Source organism: Theobroma umbraticum, unplaced genomic scaffold, assembly GCF_002168275.2.
Source record: "Theobroma umbraticum cultivar Fairchild unplaced genomic scaffold, ASM216827v3 scaffold_130.0, whole genome shotgun sequence".
NCBI lineage: Eukaryota > Viridiplantae > Streptophyta > Magnoliopsida > Malvales > Malvaceae > Theobroma > Theobroma umbraticum.
In genome coordinates, this window is record NW_018397264.1 from 7434714 (window position 1) to 7446235 (window position 11522).

The 11522-nt window shown below is 37.0% G+C and overlaps 3 protein-coding genes and 1 non-coding gene across 4 annotated transcripts in view; 1 reads left to right on the plus strand and 3 right to left on the minus strand.

The window, feature by feature from the left end:
- Positions 1–297: 297 nt before the first annotated feature.
- On the plus strand, positions 298–6616 carry LOC110422029 (calmodulin-binding transcription activator). The gene is made up of 14 exons (XM_021435789.2): positions 298–458; positions 577–688; positions 1153–1278; positions 1487–1602; positions 2079–2167; positions 2329–2374; positions 2497–2614; positions 2787–2903; positions 2981–3039; positions 3347–3745; positions 3941–4638; positions 5015–5561; positions 5896–6204; positions 6286–6616. The coding sequence occupies exons 2-14, from the start codon at positions 625–627 to the stop codon at positions 6331–6333; spliced, it is 2736 nt and encodes a 911-aa protein (XP_021291464.1). The 5' UTR covers positions 298–458; positions 577–624; the 3' UTR covers positions 6334–6616.
- Positions 6617–6692: 76 nt separating this feature from the next.
- Positions 6693–8760, minus strand: LOC110422031 (small COPII coat GTPase SAR1A-like). The gene is made up of 3 exons (XM_021435793.2): positions 8316–8760; positions 7892–8023; positions 6693–7137 (listed from the first exon to the last, which is right to left on the minus strand). Exons 1-3 carry the CDS (start codon positions 8442–8444, stop codon positions 6817–6819), a joined length of 582 nt encoding a protein of 193 aa, XP_021291468.1. The 5' UTR covers positions 8445–8760; the 3' UTR covers positions 6693–6816.
- A 799-nt stretch (positions 8761–9559) lies between these two features.
- Positions 9560–11522, minus strand: part of LOC110422030 (small COPII coat GTPase SAR1A) — a 2438-nt gene continuing 475 nt past the window's right edge. The window contains exons 2-3 of the mRNA XM_021435792.2: positions 11337–11468; positions 9560–10219 (exon numbers count right to left, since the gene is read on the minus strand). Coding sequence (XP_021291467.1) covers positions 9899–10219; positions 11337–11468 — 453 coding nt within the window. The 3' untranslated portion in view covers positions 9560–9898. The remainder of the gene's footprint in view (positions 10220–11336; positions 11469–11522) is intronic.
- On the minus strand, positions 10649–10775 carry LOC149526887 (small nucleolar RNA snoR83). The gene has a single exon (XR_016351618.1). It is a non-coding gene; the product is annotated as a small nucleolar RNA snoR83 (small nucleolar RNA).

Consider the following 11522-nt stretch of genomic DNA (forward strand, 5'->3'; position numbering starts at 1 on the left):
TAATTTGATAATATATGTATTTAGAAAAAAAATACATAATAAAGTACAGAATTTAAAATGGAGAGAAAATCTGCTGCTTTTTCACTGACCGACACCCGAGTACATCCTCTACGGAAAGAAACCCAAAAGCCAACCATCATTTAATCAAAATTCAGAACAGTAATTAAGGAAAGCGTGGGCCCAGCTGTGGAGAAATCAAAAGGCGTCCCATCCGAAAGCAAGCCTTTAGAATAACCCTACAACTAAGTCCACAGAAACGAGAACACATGTTTTTTTTGTTATATATTATTATTTTTTAATTTATAATTACTAAGGCCAATTATTAATTAAATAAACGTCATTTCATCTTTCTACAATTTTCTAATCAAAGTTCACTCATTCTGTTCCTTCGTCCTCGTCTTCATTTCCTTTTTGTCTTCCACTTTCCAAGCTCGAAGAAAGCCATCGCTTTAAGCAAGGTAGTCTTTAGCTAATTTTTTTTTTAATTTAGTGATCTTTTTCTTGATATTTTCTTATGTTTTAACGCGTTTAATTTTATGAAGTTATCTTTGTTTTTTATTTAATTTTTTTTTTCAGTGTTCGACAGTTACCTAATCAAATTTTCTCAGAGTTCCGATTTCGGCGATGGACGGTGACCGTTCGGGCCGACTCGTCGGCACCGAGATTCATGGATTTCATACTTTGGAAGGTACCGCACGGATGAATTTATCTTCTCTTTATGTCATCTATTTTTTTTTAATTTAAGTTTTGTAATTTTTTTATCAGTCTAGGAATCGTTCTCTAAAGTAAGTTACAGCTTGATGTGCTAAACTTGTTTTGATCACTCGTAAAATTTGCAAAATTTGCGGAGTGTTATTACTTAATTAGCTTTTTTCAAAGTAATTCCTCACTATTTGGTTTTGATTTTGGCTCAAAAAGAGAAGGATTGAAGTTTTCTAGGAGTTTTTTCTGTTTGAGAGCTAGAGAAGTGGTCGATTTTGTTTCAAGAAAATATTGAATTTGCGTGATAGAATGTGTAAACTGTTTCATGGACTATTAAATTTTGTTCTACTACTTGGTTAATATCATGCTTCAGATCACAGTTACGTGTATACGTCTCTTTTGCTAAGTTTAGTTTCTATTTTTTTTTTAATTTTTCTGTTTGGTGGACAGATTTGGATGTTCGAAATATGATGGAAGAAGCCAGGTCAAGATGGCTACGTCCGAATGAAATTCATGCTATACTTTGCAACCACAAATATTTTCCCATCCATGTGAAGCCAATGAACTTGCCCAAAAGTAACTACTGATATTAATTAATTATTTTTTCCCACTTTTTTCATGTTTTCGTGGATTTTCATATAACCAAAAACTACTCCGTGTTTAATCTCTTAAAAGTTCACTTAAAGAAATAACTTTGCTTTAAAATGATTGGTGTAACTTCTATAATTCAAATAATGAACGAGGAAGTGGTATAGCATGACTAATTGTATTCTTGATGTTGTAGGTGGTAAAATTGTATTGTTTGACCGAAAGATGCTCAGAAACTTCCGAAAAGATGGCCATAACTGGAAAAAGAAAAAGGATGGGAAGACTGTTAAAGAAGCACATGAACACTTAAAAGTGAGATTTTCTTGATTTATAAGGTCTTATAATTGGCACAACCTGTTATTGATGCAGCTTGTTGTAGCTAAGTGAACAATGGCATTTTTTACTTCTAGTATACAGAGACTCAAGATCTTGATTTCTGTAATAGTCCCATTTTTACTTTTATCACTTGTCTGTACCATATGGTTGTAGATATGCAGAACATGCTGTGGCAAAGATTGCAAGATTCTGCTATTTTCATACACTGCACACATAAATAATGTTTTCTTTTTGTGTGTTAGGATAATTTTATGTGTTAAACTGTTCTATCTCAAATTCCTTCTTTCATGGTTTGGCTTGGTTTATTTATTTATTTATTTATTTTACATTTATTCTCCTAACCTTAAACTCCCGACTTGGGAAGTTATGTTATTTGTTCTTTTGTCTGGCAAAATGTAATTATTTTGAGAAAGCATAATTCGTTGAAATTTCATTTTATTTTCTCGTTTCAGGTTGGTAATGAAGAAAGGATTCATGTGTATTATGCACATGGCCAAGATAACCCAACGTTCGTTCGCAGGTGTTACTGGCTGCTTGATAAGTATGTAACTTAGATCTATAAGCTAACCTCTCCTATGTTGCCCCCACATTATTTGATCTGAAATAAAAATCATGAAACTTTCTCTTTATCTCAAGTTGCAGTGTGTTTTAATGTCTGATCATGATTAGCCTGACATTCTAGTATTTCTTCTTTTGCTTCAGGACTCTAGAACACATAGTTCTTGTTCATTATCGTGAAACACAGGAGGTTGGTATTTAAATACTAAAAATTCTAAACTTGGAGGCACTCTCTCCAAACAATAGCAGTCTTTATGTTACTTTATGCCTCAGAATCAGTTAGTGACTGAGCTTAGTTGATTTGTGGTACAGTCGCAGGGTTCTCCAGCCACACCTGTGAATTCAAATTCCAGCTCAATATCTGATCAGTCTGCTCCTTTGCTTGTTACGGAAGAGTTTGATTCTGGAGCTGGTAATACAAATTATGAAGGTGAGATAGAAACTCTAGGTGATATTGAATTTTCTACAAATTAAATTATGTAAGCAAATAACAGGAATTTCTTATTGGAGAGGGAAACTAACAGCATACCCTTTTTATCATGTTTTTTGTTATGAAATAAATACATCATACTCTCATGATAGCTTTTCTGGAAAGTGAACAGAACCCTGTGGCCTTACAGTCAGAAATCATGAAATGAGGCTTCATGAGATTAATACGCTTGAATGGGATGAGCTTCTGGGGACAAATGATACTAATGACTCAACTCTATCTAGAAGAGGTAACAGATAGTTTCTAATTTCAGCGGTACCATTATTTTTATTGCTGAATTTTTAACCGATTTTGCTGTGATGGCAGACAAGGATTCTTTCTTTAATCAAGGGAGCCAAATAGCAGCAAATCGCTTCTCAAATGACGTAAGCAGAATCATTTCATAGAAAAGTTCATTTTTTACTTATTTTTGTTAGTCTTCTTCTTTTAGCCTTCTTATAAAAGTACATATATGTGCTTTCTGACATTCGTATATGTTTTGCATGTGTGGAAGCATCTGTGTGAGTGTCTTCATTTTCATCTCTCATTTTTGTGAGTTTAAGTACTTTTTAGATTGTCATCTAAGCTGTCTTTTTTCTTTATTGTGGAAAGATCACTTGAAATATTCTCCTTTTTCTTGTTTGGTTACTGTATTGGTGCTTGATAACCACTCAAGTTGCTTCAATTTTGCAGGGTGGCCATACCTCAGCCTATAATTTATCAGCAGGAATTTCTTCGCTTGGTAATTTAACTGACCCAGTTACTCAAAGTAATAATGCTTGCATCAACTATCCAGAGGGTATTTGTAATCAGGTGTCAGATGGCGAAGTAAATTCTAATGTGCAGAGGAAAGACTTTAGTGTCATAGGGACTGGTGATTCATTGGACCTTTTGGTCAATGATGGTTTACAAAGTCAGGACAGTTTTGGAAGGTGGATAAACTACATTATAACTGAATCCCCAGGTTCAGTTGATGACCCTGTGCCAGAATCATCAATATCATCTGGTCAAGAGTCCATCACCTCTCCAGAGCAGATATTTAGCATTACTGATGTCTCACCTGCATGGGCCTATACAACTGAAAGAACGAAGGTTTTTTTTTCCTGAAAAAGTTCTCTTTCTCTCTGTCTCTCTCTCTCTCTGGGTTGTCAGAAATCTCCCCTGCCATTGCTGCAATTCTCAATCTTGATCATGGAATTGAAGCTAGAAAACATTCATTTGAATAATGCACATGAAATTGTGGTTGTGTCAATGTGTTTTGACCTTTATTTATCTGTTAATTTGCAGATTCTAGTCACAGGAGTCTTTCATCAAGCTTATCAACATCTTGTGAAGTCCAATTTGTTTTGTGTATGTGGTGACGTATGTATTCCAGCAGAACTTATTCAGGTTGGGGTTTATCGCTGTTTGTTATCAGAACATTCCTCAGGACTAGTTAACCTGTATATGAGTCTTGATGGTCATAAACCCATCAGCCAAGTTCTTATTTTTGAGTATCGTGCTCCTGTATTGCATGACCTAATACCTCCTCTGGAAGATGAGTCCAGGTGGGAGGAGTTCCAATTACAGATGCGGCTTGCTTATTTGCTTTTCTCTACTTCCAAGAGCCTCAACATTCTATCTGGGAAAGTGTCACCAAATACCCTGAAGGAGGCTAAGAAGTTTGCTCTAAAGACTACTAACATATCCAAAAGTTGGGCATATTTGATTAAGTCAATTGAAGAAAATCGAGTTTCATTTACACAAGCAAAAGATAGTTTATTGGAAATTGCTTTAAAGAGCAGGCTAAAGCACTGGCTGTTGGAAAGAATAATTGAAGGCTGTAAAACAACCGAATATGATGCTCAAGGTCAAGGAGTGCTTCATTTGTGTGCCATTCTTGGTTATACTTGGGCTATTTATCTATTTTCATGGTCTGGCTTGTCGCTAGATTTTCGTGATAAACGTGGATGGACAGCTCTTCATTGGGCAGCGTACTATGGACGGTATGATTTTTGTGATTGTTAATATTTACTTTTACTATATTTAAAATATCCTAAATTTACTGTATGATGTAAAGCTTGCTGGGTTCCCTTGAGTCTTAAATTTTATTTGAACTGGAACCTTTTAATTCTTATTGTCCTAAGCCATGACAGTTAGGCTGTCTCAGGATTTTTAAGTTCTCATCTTGGTTCTCTGTCAGTGTGATGAAATTAGAAGGTGTTGAATATGGTAATAGTTTTGTTGCCACGTAATCTTATTGCTGTCTGTAAAATGTTTGCCAGGGTATGTTATTCAGAATTTGTACTTGTTTGTGAATATAATTGTCAATCTTGAAGCAGCTTTGCATTGTTTATTTGATTTCACAACATTCCTATGCAGGGAAAAAATGGTTGCTGTTCTTTTATCTGCAGGGGCAAAGCCAAACTTGGTGACAGACCCCACTGCCCAAACTCCGAGTGGTTGCACTGCTGCCGAGCTTGCATCTTTGAAGGGTTATCATGGGCTAGCTGCTTATCTTTCAGAAGAGGCTCTAGTAGCACAGTTCAATGATATGGCCGTAGCTGGAAATGCTAGTGGCTCTCTGGAAACCAGTAGGACAGAGGCAACAACCCGTGAGAACCTCAATGAAGATGAACTTTATTTGAAGGAAACTTTAGCAGCTTACAGGACAGCTGCTGATGCGGCTGCACGAATACATACTGCATTCAGGGAGCACTCCTTAAAGATGCGCACTAAAGCAGTTCAGTTTTCCAACCCAGAGGATGAAGCACGAAATATAGTCGCAGCTCTGAAGATCCAACATGCCTTCCACAACTATGAGGCCAGAAAAAAGATGACTGCTGCTGCCCGCATCCAATATAGGTTCCGTACTTGGAAAATACGTAAAGATTTCCTTGCTATGCGCCGCCAGGCTGTCAAAATCCAAGTAAAGGCTCTCTCTTTTTTTCTTATTGGTTTAGTGTTTGTGTGTGTATTATATATGTATATATATTCTCTTTAATCAGTCGAATTAAACTGATTCTGACGAATTTAAAGTTTCTCATATTGGCAAGTTCACAAATTCATGTTTTCATCTTCTGTTTTTTTCTAGCAAAAAGATTCATCTTTTCATCTAGATGTCTGATGTTTTCATACATTAACATCATATTTATGACTTCAATAAAGTCAAAATATTATGCAAGGGGTGTCTGAGGAACTGAGGATTGTTTAGAATAGAAAAGATTCTTTGACAATTGACAGTGCATGAAAACTTGATGCAGGCTGCTTTCCGTGGCTTCCAAGTAAGGAGGCAGTACCGCAAGATCATCTGGTCTGTTGGTGTTCTTGAGAAAGCAATTCTCCGATGGCGATTGAAGAGAAAAGGTTTTCGTGGGTTACAAGTTAACACAGTTGAACCCGTAGGAGAACCAAAGCAGGAAAGTGTCACAGAAGAGGACTTTTACCGAACCAGCCGAAAACAAGCTGAAGAACGTGTTGAGAAAGCTGTTGTATGCGTTCAATCTATGTTCCGCTCAAAAAAAGCACAGCAGGAATACCAGAGAATGAAGATGGTTCACAAGCTAGCAATGGTAAGTGATTTCTCAGAAATTCGAAAAGAAAGTTGTCTCTATTTATAAATCAGTTTACCAACAAAACTCTGTTTTTTGCAGTTGGAATATGAAAGCCTTCTCGACCCTAGTTCTGATATGGATGCTTGAAGACATTGAAAGTTCAGAATGATCATCAATCACCACCCAAGTAGAAGAGTAACCCTAGGGAGCTGTACATTTGTAAATGGCAACTTAGACGTCTACTGAACCCTACTACCTGTTTCAAGATTTTGAGGGAGTGGTTAAGTTGTTTCGGATCCTTAGCCTTTTTCGTTTTGGGTTTTGGTCCGTTCTCTAGTTAGTGCTTCGAGTGTGAGAACTAGGTGAAAGCCAATATCCTTCTCAGTATATGTGCTGAGGTTTCAGCCGCTTGGTCCCTTTTTATCTAAAATCTGATTGCTCACCACAGCGGCAACCAACCGAGGTGATCTTTACCAACCTATCTCTATCAAGAAGATAAGAAAAAATAATCGAAGTTTACAAGCTGATATATTTGATTAAAAATGAACTTACTGAACAAACGCACCCCATATTTCAATTTACATAGAGACCTGATTTCATTAAAGCAGATGGCTCTGTTTCTTGGTTTGCCTACTTAATGTACTGAGAGAGCCATCGGAAGCCTTCGCCATATCCCATCTTCCGAACGATACTGCACATGAAGACTTCAACTGGCCGGACGTTGGTGCCATCCAGATTAACATTCCCCTTGCCTGTGGTGAAGTTAGTCAGGCCCATGTGATAACGCAATTCATCCTCTGAGGCGGCATATGGCAGGTCGATCTTGTTCCCCAGAATGAGGAAAGGGACATTTGCTAGTGACTCGTCGGAAAGGAGGGCGTCCAGCTCCTTTTTGGACTCTGCAAATCTCTCCTTGTCGTAAGCATCGACCAAGTACACCACAGCATCAACCTATACGTAAACAATGGAGAATGGCATTTCTTTCACTATAGCAACGAAATTGAAGAATTCGAGCATCATCAGACAACAAGAATTGAACATTACTAGCATGGAAAATATCAACAATTGTAATCGGGCACTGAATAGACCTAACAATGTAACAGAATTCAACGCAATAATGTACCAAGAAAGACTGCAAAACCATGCTAAACAACCTCGCACCTACAAATAACCCAAGCATGGATTTCTAAGAGCAATTGCCCAATCCTCTACAAACAGAAATTACATCATAAATCAACTGGAGTAAACCCGTCAAGAGGCTAGTTGTATACCAAACTCAAGCTGAAAACTGATGAAGCTCCATCATAAATGGGTATAAAGAGAAAAGCAACCAAAGGATTAACAAGGCCTAAAAGTCATTGAAAACACCCAAGAAGCAGAACATAAAGAATCAAACCCCAAAACCATCAAGCACAGATGAAAGCTTACCAATTTGAATCACAAAACTTCAAAATCAAGTCAATCTAAAAGTAAAAGAAAAGGTCTCCTATCCCATAATTCCCCCATACAATTACAAAAATATGGGCATATTTGGAGCCATGGCAGGTGAGATTATGCAAATTTTGCTCTCTTTTCACCCTCGGCCGCCCATGAACAACATGTTTCTCATTATGTAATGATTACTGATTAACACAATGTCTTCAAAATAACACCAAAAAACCCAGAAGGAACCTCATGAAAAATATGTACATGAAAATCTGAATACCTTGGCGTAATAGTCCTTCCAGACTCTACGAGCAATCTGATGACCACCCACATCAAAGGCCTTGAATTTGATCTTCCCTATACTTAGTTCCTCTGATGTTGGGTACTGCGTTGGCTGATGCTGAACAAGTCTCTGCATTTTCAAACTACCAAATCTCACTCACCAAAATTCTTCAATTCAATAAAAGAAAGAACTGGTAAAATAGTAACAATTTCTACACTAAGCTGCTGCTTCCTTACTTTTTACAGCTAAGGAGTTCAAAAAAGGAGGTTGCTTTGGGATTTTCCTTAATTTTCTCAGTAACTAAGCAGACTTATAAGTTTAAGGCTTAACAAATTGAAGAAAAACAACAAGACTGCTCAAGTAATACTAGCTTGAGAAAAAAAAAAGGGTATTTATATTTGATATTAATAAAAAAATTTACCTCATCTTTGAGCATATGAAGCAGAGTTGTTTTTCCAGCATTATCAAGTCCCAAAAACAAGATCTTTGCTTCCTTTTGATACAATCCAAGTGAAGCTAAAATCCCATAAAACCAATCTACGAGAAACATTTTCTTTCCTTTCTGAATTCTGTTTTGACAGAAAGAAAATTGAAGAAATGAAAACAAACAAGAAAGAAAAAAACAGAGAGGCTGGTTTTGGAAAGAGTTTCCCGGATTTTGGACTTATATATAGTAATGAGCTGGCAATGAGGGACTGGCTTGGCCGGTGACGTTGCTGACGTGGACGGTGGAAGGGAGTGAGAGAGGTGACAGGGAATCGCCGGTAAACTCAAAAAGGCTCACCGTGGTGGAGGACTTTGATTGGTCGGTACGCGTCATGAGGCTGTCGTGGCCGCTGATTTTTAGAAACCACTGGTGATGATGGTTTCATGATAATTGCTTACGTGGTATGAAGAAGAAAAGATCTGATGATATAAGTAAAGCTCTACTTGATGAAACAGGATGTGTGTTAGATCAGATCAGACGGTGATCCCTTAACTTATCAATATTCAAATCATTGGTGTATTTTACACGTGCATGAAATAATAGTAGCAGTATCGAGCTATGGAAGGAGACTCCCTACTTAATTGCTTAAATTGGTAAAAAGGCTTTGAGATAGTATTTTATAAATATTTTGTCTACTTTGTCTCATCTCCAATTTACAACTTAAGCTATAACTCAAAGTCTCAAACGACTTAATTTGTAATTTAAAGTGTTGTTCCAAACTTATAACTTAATTTATAATTTAAAATTTCGTCCCAAACTTACAACTTAATCTATAATTTAAGATCCTAAACTTAAGACTTAATTTGTAATGCAACGCGCAATCTCCCTATTGCCAATAGGTAAAATTCATTTGAATACTTCAAATATTGCACGTACAATGACCACATACTTCCAGTAAGATTAAACCTCGAACCAGTCAAAGAGGAGGCATCGATCTGGTCTTTTAGCATTATGTTGCCAAGTGCTGGAGACTGACTCTTACTATTGTAAACTATGAGCAGGTCAAAAGAATGGAATCAGGCATAGCTTTAACTAATCCAAGCTGGCAGAAACCCCAGGCATGGCTTTAACTAATCAAAGCTGGAAGGCAGGAACCTGACTTTAGTTCTTGATGGAGCAAATACAGAACCATAATGCTGGCAAGTGCAGCAGAAAGCATTCACTTGGTAAGGACATGGTGCCGTACGAATGGGGGATCTGCTTCTTTTATTGTCATTTTCCAAGTTTGGGTTACATAAGATGACACAATTGACGAGATTTATTTGAGATTCCACAATGACAATAACAACTGGCAAGAATCAGAATCTATCACAACAACAACTTCACGCAAACTTGCTCAGGATGCCAATTTGCGGGTAGTGTTAACTAATCAAAAGCTCTAGGGAGTAAATTTGGCAGTGAGTACCAATCAGAAACATATAACGAAAATGAATATTTCCCTTTCAATGTAACTGTAGTCTGACACAGCAAAAATGGCAGGAATATAGAGGGGCCAGCACAAGAAAAGCTTCAATTCTCTACTTGATATACTGAGAGAGCCACTTGAAGCCATCACCATATCCCATCTTGCGGACAATGCTGCACATGAAAACCTCAAGGGGTCGAACAGTGGAATCTGTAAGATTCACCTTGCCCTTGCCAGTTGTGAAATTGGTCAGCCCAAGATGATAACGAAGTTCGTCTTCTGAAGCTGCATAGGGAATATCAATCTTGTTGCCTAGAATGAGAAACGGAACATTGGCCAGGGCTTCATCAGAAAGGAGGGCATCTAACTCCCTCTTTGACTCTGCAAACCTCTCCTTGTCATAGGCATCCACCAAGTAAACCACTGCATCAACCTGCTCACTAGATAAAATGTAAGGTTTGCAGCATTGTAATTTCACATGTAATGCCTTCTAAAGGAGTGCCAAATCAGCATAAGAGATGAAGCCAGGAGAAAGGAATTAGCAAAAATATGATGATCAGAAGCTTAGTAATAACAATTATTACTAGGATTATGAAATACTAGGTCCAATAATTACCTTGAAATTTGAGAAAACAAGAGGCAAAACCAATGACCATTTCTTTCCTTTGGAAAATCCACAGATGGTTTCTGCTAAGCTCAATAGCTGATCAAGAATTTGTTTTTAAATGGATAAAAACAGCAAACTACAACCAATGAAACCGGCATAACCAACTCTATAATAAATTTCACCAACAGCACTCACTATGATGGATGTATGATTTTAAGATGACTCCTCTTCTAAACAACTTTGGCAAGTTCAGAATAATGTACGGAAAGCTACTATTAGGACACCTCCCAGGAAATAAATAAAAGGTGCTATCAGCGAAACTTCCATTGTTGTTATCTGCCTCCCATGAATCAGATAAACATAAGGAAAGCTTATCTGGGATTATGAAGGCACAATAAGAACCAACATTTATCCAAGCAAATCACTTGGAAAATGGCACAAGTAAATGAAAGCAGAAAAGAAAACAACGTTTTGCTTGGAAACACAGAAACAACTCTATCAATTGTGAGCATTGAAATAAAAAATCCCAAAACAAAAGGTGATAAGATAAAACCACAGGAAAAAAAGGTTTATATTATTAGGCAACGAGTGAGAGGGAAAAAAAAACGCAAATCTAAATCTGTCATTGTAAGCTTTAAAGCCAAATAATTAGTGTTACCAGTCAAATCCTATGAACAGAAAAACTAACCAGTTTAAAGAAGATATCAACAATGTTTGATAACAAAGCATCTAATTACATGCATTTGAATTGAGCAGGAATGACTACAAATTAGAGATATTCATAGCTGCCATTAGCCACATACCACCATCCCACCACTAGGCAATCTATAAACAGATTCAAACCCCCAAAGATATATAAATCATGGAGAAGATCCCTCAAAATTGAATACCATTACACCACGTAAAACCAATAAAAATCATAAGAAAAAGAAACACCTTATACCTTCGCATAGTAATCTTTCCAGACACGGCGAGCGATCTGGTGGCCACCCAAATCGAAAGCTTTGAACTTGATTTTGCCTATGCTCAGTTCCTCAGATGTTGGATGCTGAGTAGGTTGATGTTGAACTAATCTCTACAAATATAATCTCCAATCATCAATAAATCCAAAACCCAGAAACACACAAAA